We start from the raw sequence: 22033 nt of genomic DNA, 5'->3' as shown, positions 1-22033 counted from the left end.
GCTACTGGATAAAAGATTTTAATTTCACTTTTGCCATTATATAAGTAAATGCGTCATTAGGGTTACTAAGAATCAGGGTAAGATTAATTTTGAAATGGCATAGTACGGAGAAATTTATTATGAGCATATTATGAATTTTAGGATTGAAAGGAAGAAATATTAAGCTATAAAGCTGATTTTTTTAAGCTAAGGGGGCGATTATAAATTAAAACTATTTTTTTACTTGCCAAATAGTTTCGATCTTGATGACGCGGTGACGATGTATAAAATATGTAGTGGAAATCGTAGAACATTTACTTTTTATTTTTTCACCAAAACACATATTTTTTTTTCATAAAGAATTTCGCGACACAGCATTCGCCTGTTCATTAGCAAATGTTTACACTGTTACGAATTTATATTATTGTTTTAATTTATATTATTATTATTTTTTATATTATTGTTATAACTTTTATTATTATTATTTATGTTATTATTATAATTTGTATTAGTATTATTTATATTATTATTATTTATATCATTATTAATATTTTTCTTTCTATTTTATAAAGCTCAAGATGATAATATATTCTTTCACAAGATGGCTGGTTTAGAGGAAAAAAATGCCCTTTTTTCCAACAACATGAAAAAAGTCAAATTATTTTTTTAATACTATGGACATTTCCTTCGTATGAAAAATCAACCCATATATGTAAACATAATAAAAAAAACACAAATAGTCTATACCATATATATTTAATACGAAACCTATTATGAAACCCAGAATTTTCCACAACTTTACCATATGCATGAAGAATAAAATTATGAATACGAAGTTAAGTAGAAAAATTATTCAAAAATGCTTTCACAGTTAACAATGTTTTTAAATATCCTAAGTTTTTACTTTTCTAAACGATGCGCAACTATAATTCCAAAGATAAAAAGTGTTAAGGATTCGTGTTTTGTTTCTGAATCGCTCATTTTGCTGACCTAATAAGCAACGTACAGCCGTAAATTTGATACAAATCAGAGCTCTTAATCAGTAATCAATCAGATCAGATCTCAGAATTTGAATTCGCTAAGCCACTTCTATGCCTGATGCTGTAGTAGAATATTATAATGAGATGCGAAAAGCGAACAGGACAGAATACAAATATTTTAAAGTTAAAATTTTTCATGGAGACTTTAATTACTTTTAATCAATTAGTTAATTTCTTTAGATTTTCTTTATACTTAAATATGTATTTTTCCCGTTCAGAATGGTAGTAGTTGTATTTAAAAAGTTTCTGTATCGTCATGGGCAAATATATTGTGTCAGAACCATTTTATATTAATCAAAATACTCCTAATTCTAATAAAATGTTTAATTTGGGTACATTAATTATATTGTATTAATTAGATTGTTACTTGAAAAATAAAATAGTGCTTTAAATTACAAATGAATGCTTTTATATTATTCCGTTTGTTTAGAAAGCATAGAGTAATTGAGCACGTAATACAAATTGAAAATTTTATGCCTCACAGAGTGGCCATCATCAATAAATTATGGCTGGCTATTTATCCGGAATGTAGTAATTAAACTAAGTATCTTATTTCTCTTGAAACAGAATCACTAGCCAAGTTATGTGAATGGTAAGTAGCATGATAAGAAAGACGCAATGTTGCGTTGTTATGATCCAGAAATTTTTAAAGATTTCCTTAAAGATATTTCCAGTGTAACTATTTAATCTATTTTTTAACATGATACAGTAATCGTCTCATCCTATAGACAATTGCGAATGATTTAGTGCAGACATATTTCGAAATACGCAAAATGTCACACAGTTTATTAGCTGTATAATTGGTTTAGCTGAGTTTACATTGCATCAGTTTTTCTGAATATTTATTCTTTGAATAAACTTTTTATTTAAAAGTTAATATTATTAATACAGGTACAGGGGAAAAAAAGAAAAACAGTGTATGAAAAATATCTGAAAGCTTTTTCAGATTTTATTTTACGTCAAAAGGGAGTGTTTCTTTCGTTTACACATACATGCACGTTTTGACAGCATTTGGGTTACGAATATTGAAAAGAAGCATTTCTTTCGAATTTCCGATAGATAATATCGGGCGCTAGAGATAAAAATATTCTTACAGTGTGCTGCCATTGCTCGCTTTTAAATCGTTAAATTTATTAATCAAAAGTTCGCTAAAGGTTAAGAAATATAAAAGAGATAATAAAGCAAATTCGAAATTCAAGATTCGGGCTTCCAGGTGCCCATATTCGCGTGTAGGACTAGGTTATTCAAATTTTGATGACTTTAGGTACCCTTTTTTTACAATGCGAGAAACATACATACGTTCATGCAGATTTATTATCTGCATTATTTAATTTCATTAAAGATAATACAGGGCTCTAATATTTGGTGGCAACTGTTTGAAAAGTGATACAGCTGTTTATAGTTATTCCATGTAAAATGCCGTTACAAGGCCAATAGCCCTTCTGAGCTAACAAGCCTTTGGGTTAAAAATATCTGAATAAATTTGAGTCGTAGGCAAAATATTTTGTATCGTCATGAACTTCAGCGGAATTCATTAAATTTATAGAACTAAAAATAAAATTATTTAAAAGCAAACTTTGGGTGGGCATTTATTTCTAGAAAATCCCTCTCTGTTAAGGAAAAATAATATATGATCTAACTCAGCGGTTCTCAACCTCTTGACTAAACACGTACCATCTAAATAAAAATTGAAAACCTTTAGTACCACCGCTACATTTTACAATGATTATTATTCAATTTCTGAATAGAAAGATTAAAAATTATATATTTTGCCATTTGCACACCTATTGGCTATATTAAATGTGCACACATAAAAAATATTAGATTAAAAATGGGTTACCATTTTAATTATAAAAATTTAAGCTATAATACATTAATTCTAAAATTTAGTGTGAAATTTCTTTATGTCTGGTCTTATTTCACTTAACTTTACCTGTAAATTAGGATCCAATTTAAATTTTGTTCTGTATTTCTTTTTCTAATAAACCGTGGAAGAAAATACATGTTCACACAAATAGGTTCAGAAAAAGGCAATAAAAATGTAACAGCTTTGTTTGAAACGCCTTTAATTTTTTTAGGCTCAGCCAAAAGTTAACAAGTGTGTTATTTTTTAAATCTTCAGTTAGAGTTCGATCACAGTAAATTTCTATCAGTTGTTCTTTTCCCGAGGTTTTTGAATTTAATAGTTAAAAATACTTTGCTTCTTTGCGTGCCACCTATTTTTCTCTTGGGTATCACCGGTGGTATGCGTACCACCCGTTGCGAACCGCTGATCTAACTTAAAGTTTGATGCCTGACTTCTTCAAAACTGATAAAATTTCCTATAAACCAAAACAACTAATGGTTGGATTTCTTATAATTTTTCACTAAAGCTTGTACAATTATTATTTTTAACTTTTCTTCACATTATAGTCCTAATATACTCAATACATTCAACCATATTTTTACATGTATGGAACTCAAAAACATAATAAGTTATCGATTAACTCAAAAACATAGTAAGTTATAAATTATACAGTTTTAGGATTTCGCTCCATTTAATACCCTTTTAATATCAAATAGTCATTACTCAGGAACATCCATTAGAGATTCTAGACCATTTAAGAAACAAGAAAAAGCTCCTTCGCTAGATGTATAAAGAGTTCTGAAGACGACTCTTTATTGTTGTTGTTAAGATCCTATGCCAGTTTAACTTTAGAAACTCAGTATTTCAAACTAGGAAGACGGCAGTGTAAATTTAAAACTAGGCAAAAAAAAAAAAAAAAAAAAAAAAGGCAGCCTCAATTTGGGGAAGAGTTTGGGAAAGCAAAAACTAGGTCCATTACAAGGCGATCAGACATAGGTCCCTCTTCTTCAGGAGCAAAAATAAAAGAAGGACCTATGCCCGATTTCCTTCGAAATCGACAGAGTTTTATTGCATCAAACTGAAAATCTGCATCAAAGTAAAGTTACATTTTTGCCTGATTTTAACAATCAGTATTTATCAAAATTTAATGGATTTATTTATTAAGCTTACTCATTATTTATTAAGCTTTATTTATTGAGCTTTTAATTAAATTAATTTTATCAAACTTACTAATCGTATTTAATTTATTTATTAAGCTCTATTTATTAAGCATTTATTTATTAAGTTTACTAATCGTTAAACATACCTCCAAAAACACATTAAAAGCAGACCAAACAATGCAAAATGCAACAATATCTGAAGAACATTTTCCTAAAAATGCTTCATGATGAAACGATTAATTAAATATTATCTATGCTTTTATTTTACCTTATAGGAATGATGAGAAAAGTGAGGTTTCGCTTCACCAGGAAGAGGACCTCTGAAAGAAGATGTATGATGGTGATGGCTAGAAGTGGACGCCATGATACAAATGATGATACTCAAGAATTAGTGTAATTTTCCTGTGTAGAGTTCTTAAAATAATCACGATTCTGTAACACTCCTTCCAAGTCCACCCAGAAGATAACTCTAGGTCTTCATTCTTCCTTCCAGATGACTCCAACAACAGATGAATCCGGAATACGATGACACACCTTAGAATCACTTCTAAAGCGCGCCCAATACACTTTAATCCTCAGATAAGAAAGTGTTTCGATAATATTCTATTCTCAGCTGGAAGTTATAGTGAAAGTTTTCTGCTTGGGAAAAAGTGGATAAAAGCGGGACAAGGACGACAATTACGCCTGCTTCAAAAGATGCTGACCTCTGGGTCAAAAACAGGTAGGCAATCAGAAAGGATAAGGTCATTTTCGTCCTCGGACATTTGGTTGTCGGAATCGAAATCCATGCTGAATCATCGCATGAAAAGAAATGGTAATATCACACTACGTAACACTTGCAGAATATCTCGCTTAAGGAAGAATCCGAGCTAGGTTAACATATGTGTTGTTAATACATAGATGTTATCTTCAAGATACACATATTTTTTTTTAAATACACACATACTCAGACATTAGTCGGGAATACAAGTTACCGATATTACTTGAAGAATTTAAGAATAATATTTTTGGAATTTATATGGGAACAAAATATGCAATACAGCTTCCATTACCGTGGTAATTTGATGCGATGTAATCCCGTGTAATGAAATATTCGAATAAAACTGTAGCTATCCTTCTTATTTAAAATTCAGAAAATGATATACACCACGAATTAATGAACTACATTATCATATTTCAGACTTTCCTTTTCCCGTCTTAAAGAATGTCTAAATTGATGTGAATATTAAAAGTATTTATAAAATTTTTATGGTATATCATTTCTGGTAGACGTTAACTCTTAAACAGCTTCAAGAATGTTGCATTTTTATGTATGTAAGAAAGTCTCACACTTAGACTGAAAATAATATTATAAAATAACAAAAGCAGTCTCTTTCTTATAGTTAACTTTTTATCTTTTTGGGGAAATGTTTTCTATGATCTTTTGTAGTAGAGCAGCGTCATGCTTCTTTCGGCATTGTTCTGCAGTGCTTAAGCATGAAAATGTTAGCATATGCAGAGTATCTTTTTTTTTTTTTTTTTTTTTTTTTTTTTTTCAGAGTATAACAGAGCTGTTTTACTAACATTTATGCAATATGTAAAGCAGTAAAATATAAAATCTTTTAAGTCTTTTTTATTGTTATCATCTATTGTCATCATTCTTGCCTCTTCACGTGAGGCAAATAATACTTTGGACATCTCAAAACCTTCTTTAATTAGAATTTATTTAGATATTTTATAAAATTATAATGCTTTCCCTAGCAAAATGTCAGTAAATGTAATTATTTCCAACTTCCAATTGTAAGTCGTCATCTAAAATCGAAAGGAATCTAAATTCTGCAAACGATTTTTCATCGAGTGAAATGGACAGTCAAATAATTATAAGTATTTGGCATTGAAACGATTATTTATATCATTCTTCTTCTGAACTCAGAAAAGAAAAATCAAGCTGAATTTCATTCATTTAGATTCATGGCTTCAACATAGAATCGAAGACAGGACATCTCGATATACAAAGAAATGAGTAGTAAGCTATCGATGAATATTTTCTAAATTACATTTAATCTATGGTAAGTCTGATATTTTAATGCTAATTAGTATTATTTCTACAAACACGTTTTATGCAATTTAGGCTAACTGCTTGAATCAGTCTAATGTACCTTTTTAAGGAAACAAACTAAATCTACATCACTGTATATGTATATACGATGTTGAATGCACGTAGTACACGTTTGTACAATATACATATGAAATATTTATTTCAAAATAACACTTTTCTAAAGTAATACAGTTTTTTAAAACACTTTTGCTTCAAAATCATTCGTTTTCTTTTATTTCCAGTGTCACTTCTCATGTAAATTAATACCTTGCTCACAGGGACTAGTATACCTTTATTTAAGGATTCAAAATACAAAGTCCGAAATCCAGACTTCCATTATCCGGAATAATCTAAAATCCGGACCACAAAACCACCATCAAAGTATTTCTCGTAGGCTTTATGCATGCGCATTTGATTCCATCCCCCCCTCCGTGCATAATGAAACATCTGGAGAGTTCCGATTCTTAATTTCACTTCAGCACTAAATAAAATGCCTTGTTACTGAAGAAACAATCATTTCATCATAAACTTGTATGATTAGTAATTTGGCTCCTTTGCTGCGTTGAATGCGCTAAAAAATGTTGATGAGGAAACATTTACCAAAAATTCCTTCCATATGCTAAAAATAGATTTTGTTGATGATACTCATAGATCCAAAGATTACATTTAGGGTTATTTGAATTAAAAATTAATTATTTGTTATTCACATAAACCTAGAACCAGCGCCAGGGCTCGTATGGCAGCACCTAACCACAGAATTTAGGACTCACAGAAACTGCATCAGGTGGTAAGATATCTGGCGCCGGCCCTCAATAAAGCTTAAGTATATGTGGGATTTTATTTATTTAGAACTCTGATAAGCCTTAAGCATGTCCAAGAAATAGACATAAGTATAATAAATAACTAAACAATACTGTTGAATATCTGAAAATTTAGGTGTTTTAATCTTTTATAACTTTGAACTTTGACTCAAATTATGGTGCCGGACAAATTAATTAAAAAATATAATCATATGTATATTCATATATCATATCGAACAATCAATCCTATAGTGGTAGTACAAGTTAAATTTTAGGTTCGCGTTGCGAGTAACCTATGCAAAGGAAAAATCAATAACTCCAAATTCAATTAAAGCTCCATGTTTCTTAAAAAGCCTCCCGGTTCAAACAAATGGAGGGACATGACAGACCACTGTAAATTAACACGCAAGATAAATACATAAATGCAATTAAATTTTAAACACACATTTATTAAATTTTTGAATATAATAATATTATTAGTAAATACTTGGGTAACTGATCAGTATCCCCTACCACATATCTTTACTATGAAAATATCGCATCTGTCACACAAAATTTCAGTTTACAATAATTAAAGCAATTAATTAATAGTAAACATTTTTCATAAATTAAGAAGGTGTGACATATTTTAATTCTCCAAATTAACTGGTCATTTCTTTAAAATTTCTGATCGCTTCCTAATATTACCAGCTAGCAATATTTAATTTATATAAGTAATAAACATTTATCTATGTGGATAAATTGTTATTAACTAGACCATCATGGTATTTGGGAAGACAGAGAAAAGAGAGAAAATAATCTTTAAAAATAGCACTCACAGATGGAAGACAGTTTTTCCGAATTGAAGGATCTTTAGTGTCTAGTCCACTGGGAAATGAGCAAAGACAAATTTTTTTTTTTTTTTTTTTTTTTCAAAAACCCTTTCAGAAGTCTCCATTGATTTCAGGAATCACAGGTGTAGTATATTAAAGGCAAATTCTTCAATTAGCCAGGAATCGCGTTATCTGTCCATTAGGTGGGAAACAATTTTTCGAACAGAAAGATTTTTAGTATCCAATCCAATCCACTGGGAAATGAGCAAAGACCATTCTTTTTTCCTGTCAAAACACTTTCGAAAGCGTCCATTGATTTCAGGAACAAGGGGAGCATGATACCTCCTTCTGGAACAAATCTGTATCTCATGACAAATTCCTTCAACTGGAATATCTCAAATATGACTATTCAAGTTCTCCAAAATACACGATGAAGCGGCGAAACCAAATTTTGCGTAGAGCACTTTCGGCACAATTCTTATATTATATTATTATTAGCTGTAACAAATCTCTTCTGTCTATGACGAACAGTTCTAACTTGAAAGCTTCTAACATGACTATTCAAAGATCTCAAAATACATGATGAAACGGGGAAATTAAATTTTGCGTAGAGCGCTTTCTCCGTTCGAACAAATACTCATCAGCGGAAAGCAGCGAGAAACCTCATCTCAGACCGCAGGCGCAAGCCCCCTGCAGGAGGTCAAGCCTCACCGAACTTTGTCTTTTACTGCTTTACATCTTCGCAACTCCAATCTGTCTCCAAATCCGACTGAATAGCCGGCGCTCGCGAGACCAAGACCCACAAGGGGTGAAGCCCCCCCTCTTTTCTCCTTTTTCTTTCTCTTAGCTTGAAAATCAGAATCAGAATGAACTCTAGCCTGGTGCAAGCACCGAAGTAAACTCTCCTCTCCGTCTCCGAAAATTTCATTGGCCTACAAAACATCATCAAATTAAATCTTACTAATGCTAGAATTTTACTTTATCTAAACTGAGAAAATTACATCTCCATGACGAATCAAAAACAAGAAAAATCTCACAATGAGCCAACATCTGTACTCGGCAAAACGTGTGAACTAAAGTGGACCCTCCAACAAGCGGAAACTAAGCTTTACGAGAATCCATTTACCTAAGCTTAGTACAACCCCCTGTCTTGAAGTAAATAAAATAGAAACTATAACAAACCGAAAGGAAGACAATTTTCGTTACAAACGCCATTAGTAAAAGGTGACAACACAACACCCTACTGCCCCCATTGTTAGTAAAAAGGCCATAAACAAATAAACCAGATGTGTTTCCTCGCAACCGTCTCTCGCCTTTGCTACACTTTCTACTCAAGAATAACGAGTTAAATAAAGCCTTAACAACCTAAGAATACTTTTTTCCAGATTAAAATATACATGAATACAAATAAAAAAAACTAGAATAAAGAAACTTAAAACACATATTAATAATTAAAATTCGCGACATGATAATACAATTCAGGCTTAATTGCCTCAGTGCGCGATAGAAGCATGATAAAATTTAACGGAACAACTTATCGTTAGTCGCCAAGTTCATGATGCATAGCCAAATATGTATAGTGAAGGATAGCTAAATTTGATGATAGCTGCTAATTTGTAAAGAAATGTGGAGAAGCGGTAATAAATGAAGATGATATAAAAGAAGTTTTTCAATGTGATGACAATGCTTCTCAATCATCAATCAATTAATGAATGGCAAAATCTCTAGTATGGTTCTAGATCCAGAAAATACTGCTACCGATAGTGAAGAAAGTGACAGAGAAGTTGCTGAAAACGAGAAAATTCCGATTGACAAGTTAGTTGGAACTCTCGAAACAGCTGTTACAGGACTTCAACAATGTAACTAAACAAGAGATTATGTCTGTCTACAGAATTAAAGAGAAAGTATTAGCACAAAAAATGAAGCAACTTACATTGAAAGAAATGTTTAATAATGTAAAAAGTAAACAAATAAATATTAAGGTTTTTCTTTCTAAATTTTGATATCCTTTAGATCATAAATACTTCATTAGTTCATAAATCACTCTTTCATATTTTTAATTTTATAATTTCTACATGCCATCTTACTAGATTTAAACTGATGATCTAATATCCGGAAAAATCCCAAATCCGGAATCGCCGAAGTCCCGACGAGTCCGGATTTCAGACTTTGTACTGTATTAGCCATAACACCTTTGTAAGGATTATGTTAATTTTATTAACAGTTAAATTTGGAGTTAAACTTCCTTTCCTAGCGCTTCTTAATTTCAAATTACCACTTCCAGCCAGAACGTAGGTTTAGAATCACGTTTGAATACTAATGAGGAAGAGCGGTATATAACCGCCAAGTTCTACTGTCTTAGAGAGAGAGATACCAGATATTATGGCTAGCACGCGTCCGCCTTTTTAGGCTCCTCTCTCTTAAACTATTATTACCCTCGGCCGTACTTTAGGCCCTTGATAGCTTCACAGTCAATTAGCGTTAAGGGGCCAACTCCGTTAGAATCTTGATAGCTTCGGCTATATCTCTTTAGTTAAGATTGGTTTAGTTTAATTCTTAGTCTCTTAAGTTCAAGCCCGAGTGCCGGCTTTTTTGTACAACTCCAAGCGGAGTTCTGTTAAATCTTATTTGAATTAATAAAGGGTCAAGTTTTTGCAAGTTTATTTACTGTCTCACGAACTCAAGCGATTATTTGCTTATTAGTTCTTATTCTTTACATTCAACTGTAACTTAGAATTACACAGTGGGGACTCCTACATCTTATTTAACTCATATATTAACACATAAAAAATATCCGTTAATGTATATGTGTTAAAAATTATTCAACAGTGAATTTTCGTATATTTTCTGTCTACACTATATACAGGAAATGTACAGGGTGTCTCATCAAGACTATTGCAAACTCTGCGCAGCCAGATTCCTCACTTGGAATACATAAAAAATGCCCAAAGAACTGTACCTGTAGCACCCATAGTTTTTTAGATAACGCGAAAGAAAAGAATGACGTAACACTATTCGGTGCATTTCACTGGAACGTTCTTAGTGAGCAGATTGAAAATCCAAAACATTTAAATTTGTGATTCCTAAATGTGTGCCAGATTTTGGACTTAATAAATTTAAGTTGCACTTTCATTCCTGCACTGGCACTGATTTCGCATTTGACAGAAGTGATTGATTTTGTTAGTGTCGATTGGCGATGACTTCTATGAGACTATTTCCCATTAGAAGAAAATTTTTTAATTATTTGAAATAATCTATGTTAGACCTTACGCATTGCTTTGAATACAGACTAAATCTTTGAATTTTTCTTTAAAGATTTAAAAGAACCCTTAACTTCGAACTTCAAGCACAAGTATGGTACACTTTACTCATTCTTCTTTTACATGACATTTAAAAATAAAAGACACCTTGAAAACATCAATGGATGTGTTACGAAGGGGGAAAGGAGAGCTCTGATGCAAAAAGCTGTTCTGCCAGTTAACCTGGAGGAAGGCAACACCCGCGCCACAATGCTTTCATAGACCTTGACTGCTTTCGATCGCAACCTCCAATTTAAATTAATGGAAAGTGAAAAGGAGGACATGGGAAAGAGAATGAGATTAAAACTTTGCTACATTCTGAATAAGTATTTCAAGACACCCACATTAAAATTACACTAAACTTATTTTCTTATCATACAGTTCTAAAATGAATATTGTTTTGAACACACAGCAAAGCAACTAATTCATAACTAGTCAGCGCCTCTCTTAATAAATGCGTCCAACTAAACCAGAAAAAAACTGATAACATATTCACACCCTTGCAGATTATACAGATGCCTAAAAATGAACTCAGTCTTCTTTTTTAAAAGAATATCAACTATAAAAATGTAAATCGAATTAATTAGGTCGCATTATTAGGCGAATCGAATTAATTAGGTCGAATTAATTTCGATTTCTGTATAACGTATTTAGTGGTGAACTATACAAATTTCAGTAAAAGGCTCGTATTTTATAGTAAAAAAACAATAATAACTATATAATTCCATTAATATAACAATTATGTATTAAAATTATTAATATAACTGTATAATATTTTATAATAAATTTATAATTTTATAAATACAGCTACATACTAACTGCATACTATTTATAATAACTATATAATTTCAAAATACATAATAATTATCATATATAACGATATAATTTTATAAATATTTTATAGTATAAACTTTAATAACTATAATTAAATATTCTACTTCTTGCAAAAGCAGAAAATACAAATAATTGTGCATGAAACCAAAAATATTTTAATATATATATATATATATATATATAACAGTATCACAAATTTTTATTTTAAAACAAAATTATCCCACTCCCATTTCCGCACAATATGCTGCTGAAAATTAATCAGTTACAGACAAAAAAAATTTTTTTTGAAAGAAATAACCACAAAGACCCAAAAGAAATGAAATTCAATACCAGTAAAATTTCGAAATTCCTTATAAATACGGCCCACCAGCGGCCGAGCGGTAAAGTCGCTGAACACTGGGAGTTCGGTCCGAGGTTCGAATCCCACGAACGGGCCGGCTGCATGGGCGTTTTCGTGGTTTTCCCCATGTGTAACGTATATACGAGCCAGCTTCCCTTAGAAAGTCCTCCACGAAAGGCATCCCTTCCCTTGGGCAGATAGCCCTAGTGTGCTTTGCCATAATTAAATACACCAACACCACCTTATAAATACGTAAATAATCAACCAAAAGTCAGATGAATTAAAAAATGTGAAATATAAAAAATGCAAAAAATACATAGGAGAAAGAATGCAATTAAATCTAATTCAACGTTATCAATAGAAGGCATATCAGACTCAGATGAACTGCGTTTCTTTTCACATATATAAAAAACTTTTACAGAGAAACAGAAATTTCATAAAACAATGAATTAATTTAATTATGCAACACATTCTCTTCTTCTTTCACTTGATCTTTTACGAGGTTCTAAGGCTGAACGATGATTTTTTAAAAAATGTTGCGTAAGGTTTAGGATTAAATTCTCTTAAATGTCTTCAATTTAAGGAGATTATCATTTAAACCTGAAATATGATGTAAAAGATCTTCTTCCAATAGAAATATTTTTCTTTGAACTAAAAACTCGCTCAGTTTTGCGTCATTAGCCATTCGATCACTAGTTCCTCTCTTCGTCATTAAGTTTGGGTTAAATGACCTCAATTTAAATTTTAAATTAATTTAGTAATAACTCATTGCTATCTTTCAATGGAAAACTAAACAAAAGGACACACGTAGCGTCTTGATACAAAATAATTTGATACTCAACAATAAATTTGTTGAAAATATACCGTACTTTTTAGCATCCTTTAAATTTTTAGATTATTTACAACGCGCTTGACCCAATTTAAACGAAGCCAGACGAGACACTAATTCTGAAGAAAGAAAAAGACTAACGTAAATTCTGGATTATGACGCGCAAGACTTCTTTTTTAATTAATAATTAAATAAAACAAAAAAGCGGTTCGTAAATAAGGTACAAAGTTAAAGCAATCACCACTGATCATATTTTACTTTTATTTTTATACAAATTTTGCTTTAGATAATTAAGTTAGGTTATTAAATATCTTGTTATCACATATTTCATCAATAGTGCTCTAACTTTTGATATGAAGGATATATAATTTTAAAGACTTATATTTAGAAGTGATAATTTTAAAGATTTTTCGGGAAAATTACTTTAGAAAACTAGGACTGATAATTTAAAATATATACATCAGGGGAAAATAAATATTATATTAAATTGATCTTTTATAAGAGATTTCTCTGTTCCTATACTCAAGAGTATTTAATTTTTTAAATAGCTAGTAAAATGACTCATGCATCAGTTTTATTTTTTATATTGATGTTTATGAATATTAAAAGACAATTTAGGATAATTAATTGTTCCCGCTATTACTTACAGAATGAAGAAATTCTGTTTGTTGAATGCTCTCACTTTAAAGGAACGGAACATCTTATTAACTTAAATGTTAAGACGTTAATTAAAGTAAGCTCAAATAAAAAATTCAATTTGGAAAGAACGGTTTTTACAACTGAATTTTAGAAGTAGGACAACGGTTTTTTAAGCTATAACATTCGATCAACAAAATATTAGAGATCCCGGTTATAGAAGAGTCTCTGGAATGGCAGATCCTAGTCTTTGCCTCTGGTTGAGACATCTGCCACAAATAGAAAGGAAGTGTGAAGCATGCACTGGACCAGTTTGCTAGTACATTAATGTTAACAATCCATTTCGTCAAAGCCATAATTTTGAATTATTATCGTTCTTAAGTAATATATCCCAAGCGGTTTATTGCCTTTGTTGCTCAGTAGGCGCGAAAAATGTCACTGGATAAATCAAGATGTCTTGGATTCAAATCTAAACAAATTATGAATAAAACACAGTGATAATTTAAAACAGGCTATGAGGAAAATTATGAAATCCCAAATTAACAGATCCCCAATAGCTACTTTTATTATACTCTTACCGCTACTGAATTAAAATCTTAAAACTGTCATTCATTTCCACATTATAGTACACATGTTAACAATCCGATATCAGACTCATGCTTAGATGTGTCTTTACGTAGAGCTTAAAGATAACTCTATGCCTTTATATGAAATACGAAAGTAGTATTTGCTTTTATTTAATATGTTTTAATGTAAACTATTTCAAATAATATCGAAGCTACGAAAGTAGTATATGCTTTTATTTAATATGTTTTAATGTAACTATTTCAAATAATATCGAAACTACATCATATTACATTTTATGGTACATTATAAATGGCGGATAAAAAATCATTATTGTTAATTTAATCAATATAAAACATTAATGCAACGAATGAAATTTTTTAAATGCACTCCAGCTGCATAAAGTATAACAGATAGCCTAATAATTTCAAATAATTATTTAACACTTCGAACACGAGATATCCGGGAATAATGCGTGCACTCTTTTATCCTGCACATATGTGGGGAACGTTCTTGTCTCTTTGACAGAAATTGGTATTTCAACTGAGGCAAGGGGGGGCGGGATTATGAATTTTTTTAACGCTTTTATCAATTTTGTTTTCGAGATCAGAGGGTTAAATCAGTTTATTGTTCATTATGGTCTTTTTATTATTAATTGAATGAATGAGAATTAAGCAACAAAAAATAACCACATGATGTCCTGTATATATATTCTGTATTACAGGTTACTTGAGAGCAGCCTTGAAAATCATTTGTTGCCAATTTGAGCGTTCGCAGTTCCAAACAGCTCGTCACCCGAGACTTTTTTTCAGCCAATTTGTTTGGGAACCGAATTAATCGTGAAGAGAGGCGTTCGCGATTCGAGGCTTCGTTTTATATATTCTGTACATTCATTTAATGTTGTTTATTTTCTTCCTTCCGATCTGTGCTTTTTAAGTTTCGCTTCTCGCGCAAACATTCGAGTGTTTAGCGAAAACAATTTTAATACACAAAATTGTAAACAGATGGCAGCACTAATCTATGTGTCAGTTTAATGCTAGCAGTAAACCGAGAATTTTTCAACTGAACTACTTGTTACTCAAAACTTGTTTGATAGGTAGATAGATAAGTAGGGCGTATTTTAGTGCGGTAAACATACTGGTAGATTATGCACTTAATGCGCGAGTATTGTGCCGCCAAAACATAAGAATATGTCTGGAATGTTTCGTAACACGAAACTAGGATTTTGTTTCATTTCGCGATATCTTTCTGCAATTTAGAATAATAAACTGCGGAAGTGAAATAATTTTTAGTAAATAAATGTCTAATATGGAACAAAATATAAATTTTATTATGTTAGGCATTAAACGATGAGTGGTTGTTTCAAATACTTGGCCACTTGCAGTGGCGTAGCTAGGGTGGGGCAAGGGAGTACATCTGTTCCCGGGCGCAGCATTCAGGGGGCGCCAAATTGATGTTACGAACTTTTAGAATGAAATTTTTCCGTTCTTGGCACAGAGAAAGGGGCGAAAAATCTTCAGAAGTCCCCGGGCGCTGAAAACCCTAGCTACGCCTTTGGCCACTTGAAACTTAATGCATTCTTCGGGAAAGGCCAGTAATCCCTTTGATCATTTAGCCGTCTCATCTCTGAAAGCGTTGTCCAGAAGAGTAAAGTCCGCCACAGAAAGTGACCATTTTACGCTTTCGGGATAGGAGAAGTTTCATTCCAATTTCAATTCCAACGCCTCAAGTGAAGGATCCGAGGGTGTCTCACTCCTCTTCTACTATTACCAAACGTCTCGAGCGTGCTTTGGTTCGCCAGTGTTGTGATGGATCCGAGGGTCTCTCACTTTTTCTCTCCGGTCATCAAACCTCTCGAAAGGACTTTAGGCTCAGAAGTGTTGTAAGGGCCTCTATGCTGCAAAAACACTGTACACAACGAAGTCATCTCCGCTGTTCGAACACGGGCCCAATCACAGGGCAGCCAATTAAGTCAAATAAAAGAAATTAAATATGGAATTTTACATATAAGTTGCAAAAGCCACTTTATGAATATTAATTAGTGAAATATATAGTGTAAGATATATGAAATGAGTACGATGGTTTACGGAGGTTTTGAAAAGTGTAAGAATCTTCAACAATTGATTTTGTAAAATCAAGGTAGGGTATCAGTTAAACAGAAAATTTTAAAATATTCGGACCAAGTGAATTAAACAGTGAAGTCATGGCGGCCACCTGTCAAAATAATCATTACTTTTTATAACACAAAGACATACTATTGGTGAATATATCATCTCTGTACGTCGCCCACCAGCCCGGAAAACAAAATCGCTGAAGCCTTTTAGAAGACTTCGGTAACAGAATAAGAAATTATGAATTAAACTATTGCATAATTGAATCTACGAATACAATTCATAAATCTCATATTAATTCATTAGAAAAATCGCATCATTTATTATTTGAGAGGAGTTTGAACATGTGTAATATAGAGTTTATAGGTACACAACATGATAAGTGATTTATAGTAACATCACACAGGATAACGGTCTCAAATTCGCTGCCCGCGGGCCGCATGAAGCCCCGAAGCAACTTTATGCGGCCCGCAAATACATTTCAATAAATGCAATTATTTCAAATACAATTCTTATAGCTTATACGCTTATAGTTATAGAAACGTAAAGATACAGATGGTGCTCATGGGCATGATAAGGTAACAAATATAGAAGAATAGTTTGGGAGTTTTATCTTCGTCACTGTATGTTTGTACACTAGGCCAGTCGACTAGGGTAAGGTGGGAGATAGATCTTTGGGAGATTCCCGTCTTGGTACGAGCAGTATATTTAATTTGGCAGCCGACAGCTGGTGGCGTTTCAATATTCTGAAATATCTGGTTTTCCTGTTAAGGTTAAAGTAAGTTCTTTAATTGAACATATTGAAATTAAAAGAAATAAACATCAATTTGAAATTTAATATTTAGCTGTCAATGCATTTGAATTACAAATTCTTGCTGGAAATAGAAATTTCTTGAAGGTGCCTTCAGATATATAATAAATATAAATTCGAACTTTTACTTTTTACTTCCTTGTACGAAGTAAAAAGGAAGTATTGTAATCGTGAAAAGTTTCAGGCATCACATTTCAACGCAAATATCCCTTTTCACCGCTATCGAATGCAGTTTAACGATGTTTTTGCGTGACATCTGTACGTAAGGACAGGATAAAGGACTCTTTCCCCCCCAAAAAAAAATTGTAAAACTAATTTAAAATGAATTCTGAAGAGAATGTTTCGTGGCGTCTGTGCCTATGTACGTACCTACGTACGTATGTATCTCGCATAACTCAAAAACGAGTAGCCTTAGAACGTTAAAATTTTGTATATAGGACTGCTATAACATGTAATGTGCACCTCGTATTTTGGTTGTAATCGGCCGCACCAAACGTATATAAATATATGTATATACTATATAACAACTCTGTTACTCGGTTCAGTGATCTCAGTTTCTTTATTCATATATGTTTGCAAATTGTGCGTTTTTTTGCTTTAAAAATGATTGAATTATGTTGTTTTCATCTTCCGGTTAAGGTTTTTATGCCTTTAGTAAATCTGTCTGCAATATTTTTAGAATTATCAACAATTTAAAAGTTGTTTAAATGCCGCTAAGCCTAATAATTTTTTCCATAGCGGCCATTGCTTGTTTACATTTGAAACAGCAGAATAGTAGATTTGTTGCCAATCTAGAGAAAGTAAGCTTCGCAATAACAAAGATAACGCCTTCTCTTATTATTGCGAAATAAACCATGCTTTATCCATTCTGGAATTTATTCGAGGAAATGAGTGTTTAAGATTTACTTCATAATTTTCAATACAGACATCTTGAGTTTTTATGCATTTTTGCTTTGTCGCGAAGTGAGAAATGAAATAATTGAATGAAAAACACTGAATCGTCTGTGAAAAACTGTTTCTTTTTTGCTTTGTTTGCTTAATTTCTTTTGTACATCATTTTAGATTTATTATAGTATTTGAATGGCAGCGATTAGATAATTCTTCAAATGATATAAGTTTTGTGCATTCTGAATTATAATATGAACGAAATATAAAGCTGTTAAGTGAACCTAGCGCCACAGTGTCGCTATGGTAAGCAAATATAGTGAATTTTAAAGAGTGCATTTATTCTATTGTGGTTTATCCGCTATCGACGATGTAGATTTAATTTAATCCAATAAGTTTAAATGGAATGCAAGAAAAAATGAATATAATTTAATATTCCGTACAAGGAAGTCATGTGGGGCACACATCAGATTTCTTTTTTATTTTTATTGTTTACATATGTTTTGCGAAATATTAAGTTAAATTTAAAATTTAATTTAAATTTCTTTCTGTTTTGTTAAAAACTGCGTTTAAATTTTATTATAAGAAAGGTTTTTGACCCGTCACCTTTTTTCCGATCGAGCATTCAGTCGGCATGCAATTTAAATTTGAGGTTTAAATAGAGGCGATCTCAATTTGCAATAATTTGCAACTTTTCTAAATACTGTTATATAGTTAATTATGTAAGTAAATAAACGAATAAAATTTAAAAAATAAACACACACTAACATATTTAAAACTGGCAAACGTTGTATTGAAACTTAAAAACGTAGTTATATAATAATAAATGAATACTAGTAGTGTTGCTAATTTTTTTCAGTCAAAATTATTGTTGTTTTATTCAACTTCTGACGTTACACGTTGTGTGGTTAAAAAAATCTATTCTAATAAATATCTTTTATTTAATAAATATCTTATTATTATTATTTAAATTATAGGTACTTTATATTCTATAACCGAGTTCACTAATAACATTAATTAGTCCAAAGGGACAATTTGCCCGGAAGGTCTATTAATTTCGTTTTGGCATTTTGCGTCGATTACGATAAGCGTTGTTTCATTTTTCAGATTTTTGCCACCAAATATTATCGCCCTGTATTATATTTAAAGAAATGAAATAATGAAGAATCTTCATGAATGTATGCATGTTTCTCGCATTGTTATAAAACAACGGTACCTAGAGCCATCAAATTTTGAATAACGTAATCCTCCTGCGAATCGCAAATTTGAAATTTGGAATTTGTTTTATCATCGATTTCATATTTTGTAACACTTCAACGAATTTTTGATTTTCAACGAATTTTTGATTAACAAACACAAGGATTTCAATGCCAGCAATGGCAACGTTGTACAGAAAAAACATTTTTATCTCCAGCGCGCGAGACTGTGTATCAGAAATTCTAAAGATATGCTCATTTTAAAATTACTTTGCGATATTGCTCTTGAACTGAATTTTATCGTTTGAGTACGTAGAACATGATATTTAATGAATAAAGATAACTCAAAAAACGTTAAAAAAATGCCCCTTCAGACGTAATTTAAAATCTGAAACCTTTCAGATTTTTTTAGATTTTTATGCATTTTTTTTTATTTATTTATTTTGGTTTTAATTTTACCTTTTTGATAAATGTTCAGTTTTGTCTCAATATAATTACATTTGGTTCAGTTTAATCACCTAAAAAACTAATTAATTTTAATTTTGTCCTAAAGGTAAGTTCAAGGGAATAATCATGAGCAAAAGCTCACTGTCTTACGTGACAAGTCTACGTGAAAGTCTTACGTGAGTGAGACACATAATGAGATTTCCCAATACAGCTTATAGGTATTAATGATTCTTTTTATTGATTTTAAACTGCTATTTGTTAGAATAGAGTCTGGCCAGTCCCAATTTTATCATACGGTCGACTTGTGCCGGCAAGGAGGATCGGGGCTATGCCCTTATAATTATAATAAAGCTTTCCATCTAGTATTTTATGAAGAGACATTTAAAAGGGGCAAACACAAGTGGTCTTTATATGCTGTACCTTACAAACGAAAGAACTTGAATGCTGCCTAAATTATGCGAAATTACATGATAAAAGTAATGAAGTATGTCATAAACAAAAAAAGGAACCTTAGATTGGTACAGATTTTGAATAAAACTTCATCGATTTCAAGGGAGATCAAACAGATGTCTGTTTTCCTCATGAAGCTTTTGCTCTGAAAGTGCGAGGCCTGTAAGAAACTTTTCCGCCAATTTTTATACTGGAATTTTTTTCTTTCTATTACATTATCTGAGATTGTTTTGAAGACACAACTAATTATCAGCAGGCTGCGCTTCAGCTCTAATAATATTTTTGATTAAATTTCTTTAATTAATAATATTTTAAAAATTTGTATAAACAAATTAATCTTTTTTTAACTAAATTAGTGCTATTTCGTTTAAATCAAAGCATTGAAAAAAAAAAACTGCAAAAAAAAATTTTTTTTTTTTTTTTTTCAGACTGGCAATGGAAGACTGTAATACCTTTTTGCTGATACAGAAATGGTGCTTTCAGTGCAAGCAGAAACGTCTAATTTTATCGAACCGAAATCAATATTTTCTCAGATGGAGAGAAAATACGTACGTAAAATCATGCCAATGCAAAGTAGCTTGAAGAAAGGAACTCCTGCTATTCTTTTATAGTATATGAGAGGGCAAGTCTTTTGTTCGGGTTCTCTATGAAAAGTTTTGCCGGAACAATGGAAACCGTTCCTATGGCAAAACGCAAACAAAAAACACCAATTCCTTGCAACCTGAAAGACTTTTCTGGAATGAAAAAGGCGGCATCAGCAATGTTTATTGTTTGTTTTGTTTTCGATATAGTCACGCACGTGACCTTTGCAATAACTTCGGTTTCATAAGCAACGCAGACTTCTTTTATATGATATCTGAAAGCAAGGTTTCGAAGTTAGCATCTTTAAGCAAAAATGTTTGAAACAAAATTCGAATAATAAAGAACGAACATCTATTACGTATTCTTATATAAATTACATCCGAAACAATTTTTTTTTTTTTTTTTTTTTTTTGAAGAGGGGTTATATTCAAAACTATCATATCGATGTATTGACTGTCTGCCTAATAATTAAATCACCAGTTTGCACTATCTGCAAGAAATAATCATTGTTATCTCAGATTGCAATCATGTATTAACTTCTCTTTAGATCTCCTAAGCAACGACTCGATCTACTTAAAATTCGAAACTTTAGCAAAGTATTCAGAAACATATATGGCGCATATCAGCAGTACTCCTTGGTTTATAGGGGATCTCCATTATAGAAGGACTCACTCAGCCCTTCTCCCAGCACTAGAGAAGTGTTACTATTTGACCTGGTATATTTTTAGATAATTTACCATAGCGTACTGTTTCTAACTACTTTGTCTATTCTTAACTTAGTAGAAACTTTGTTGAACTATGCAGCAACTTATCGCTGAGTCCAAATGTGTAAATGAAAAATCTAGAGAAGGGTTGAACTCGCCCTTTATTATCTCAAACTAACAACTTCTCAAACTAACTATTCTGTAAGCTCAAGATAAGGACATATGGCCCTTTTCTTGGGCTTACAGAAAAGCCTGCACTTGGCCTTTAAATCAAGATAAGAGAATAAGAAACTAATCTAATGATAAACTAAATTGAACGTAGCCAAAGCTGTGCAAAATTATCTAAAGTAGTTGCCCCTTAATTAAATTAACCGGCGAATATCAGCAGACACGTACTATACGGCCGAGCGTAGTTAACTTATTTTAATGTGATTGAAAATGCATAATATGTATGAATAAATATTCAAACTATGTTTTTACAAAAATGAACGGTATTATGGAGCGCCAAAAAATATTGGTAAAATGATGACGTAAAATTTTATATTCTTTCCTACAAAAAGGTTCATCATCTAAATGCAGAAGCTATTCTCTATGGCACAGGAAGCTGCGGGAAATTCTTTTGGAATCGGTT

The 22033-nt window shown here is 31.6% G+C and overlaps 1 protein-coding gene across 4 annotated transcripts in view; it reads right to left on the bottom strand.

Moving 5' to 3' along the window:
- Positions 1–22033, bottom strand: part of LOC118190211 (CD151 antigen-like) — an 85103-nt gene that overhangs the window by 25549 nt on the left and 37521 nt on the right. The window contains exon 1 of one of the 4 annotated variants that reach the window (XM_035360885.2): positions 4294–4614. The exons of the other annotated variants lie outside the window; for them this stretch is intronic. Coding sequence (XP_035216776.1) covers positions 4294–4389 — 96 coding nt within the window. The 5' untranslated portion in view covers positions 4390–4614. Of the gene's footprint in view, positions 1–4293; positions 4615–22033 lie in introns of those variants that run through there. 4 annotated transcript variants of the gene reach the window in all.

Source organism: Stegodyphus dumicola, chromosome 2, assembly GCF_044657685.1.
Source record: "Stegodyphus dumicola isolate Sdum_Otavi_A_Nest chromosome 2, ASM4465768v1".
In the NCBI taxonomy this organism is placed as follows: Eukaryota; Metazoa; Arthropoda; class Arachnida; order Araneae; family Eresidae; genus Stegodyphus; species Stegodyphus dumicola.
The sequence above is the reverse complement of the archived record's forward strand: the minus strand, read 5'-3'. Positions and strand labels throughout refer to the sequence as shown.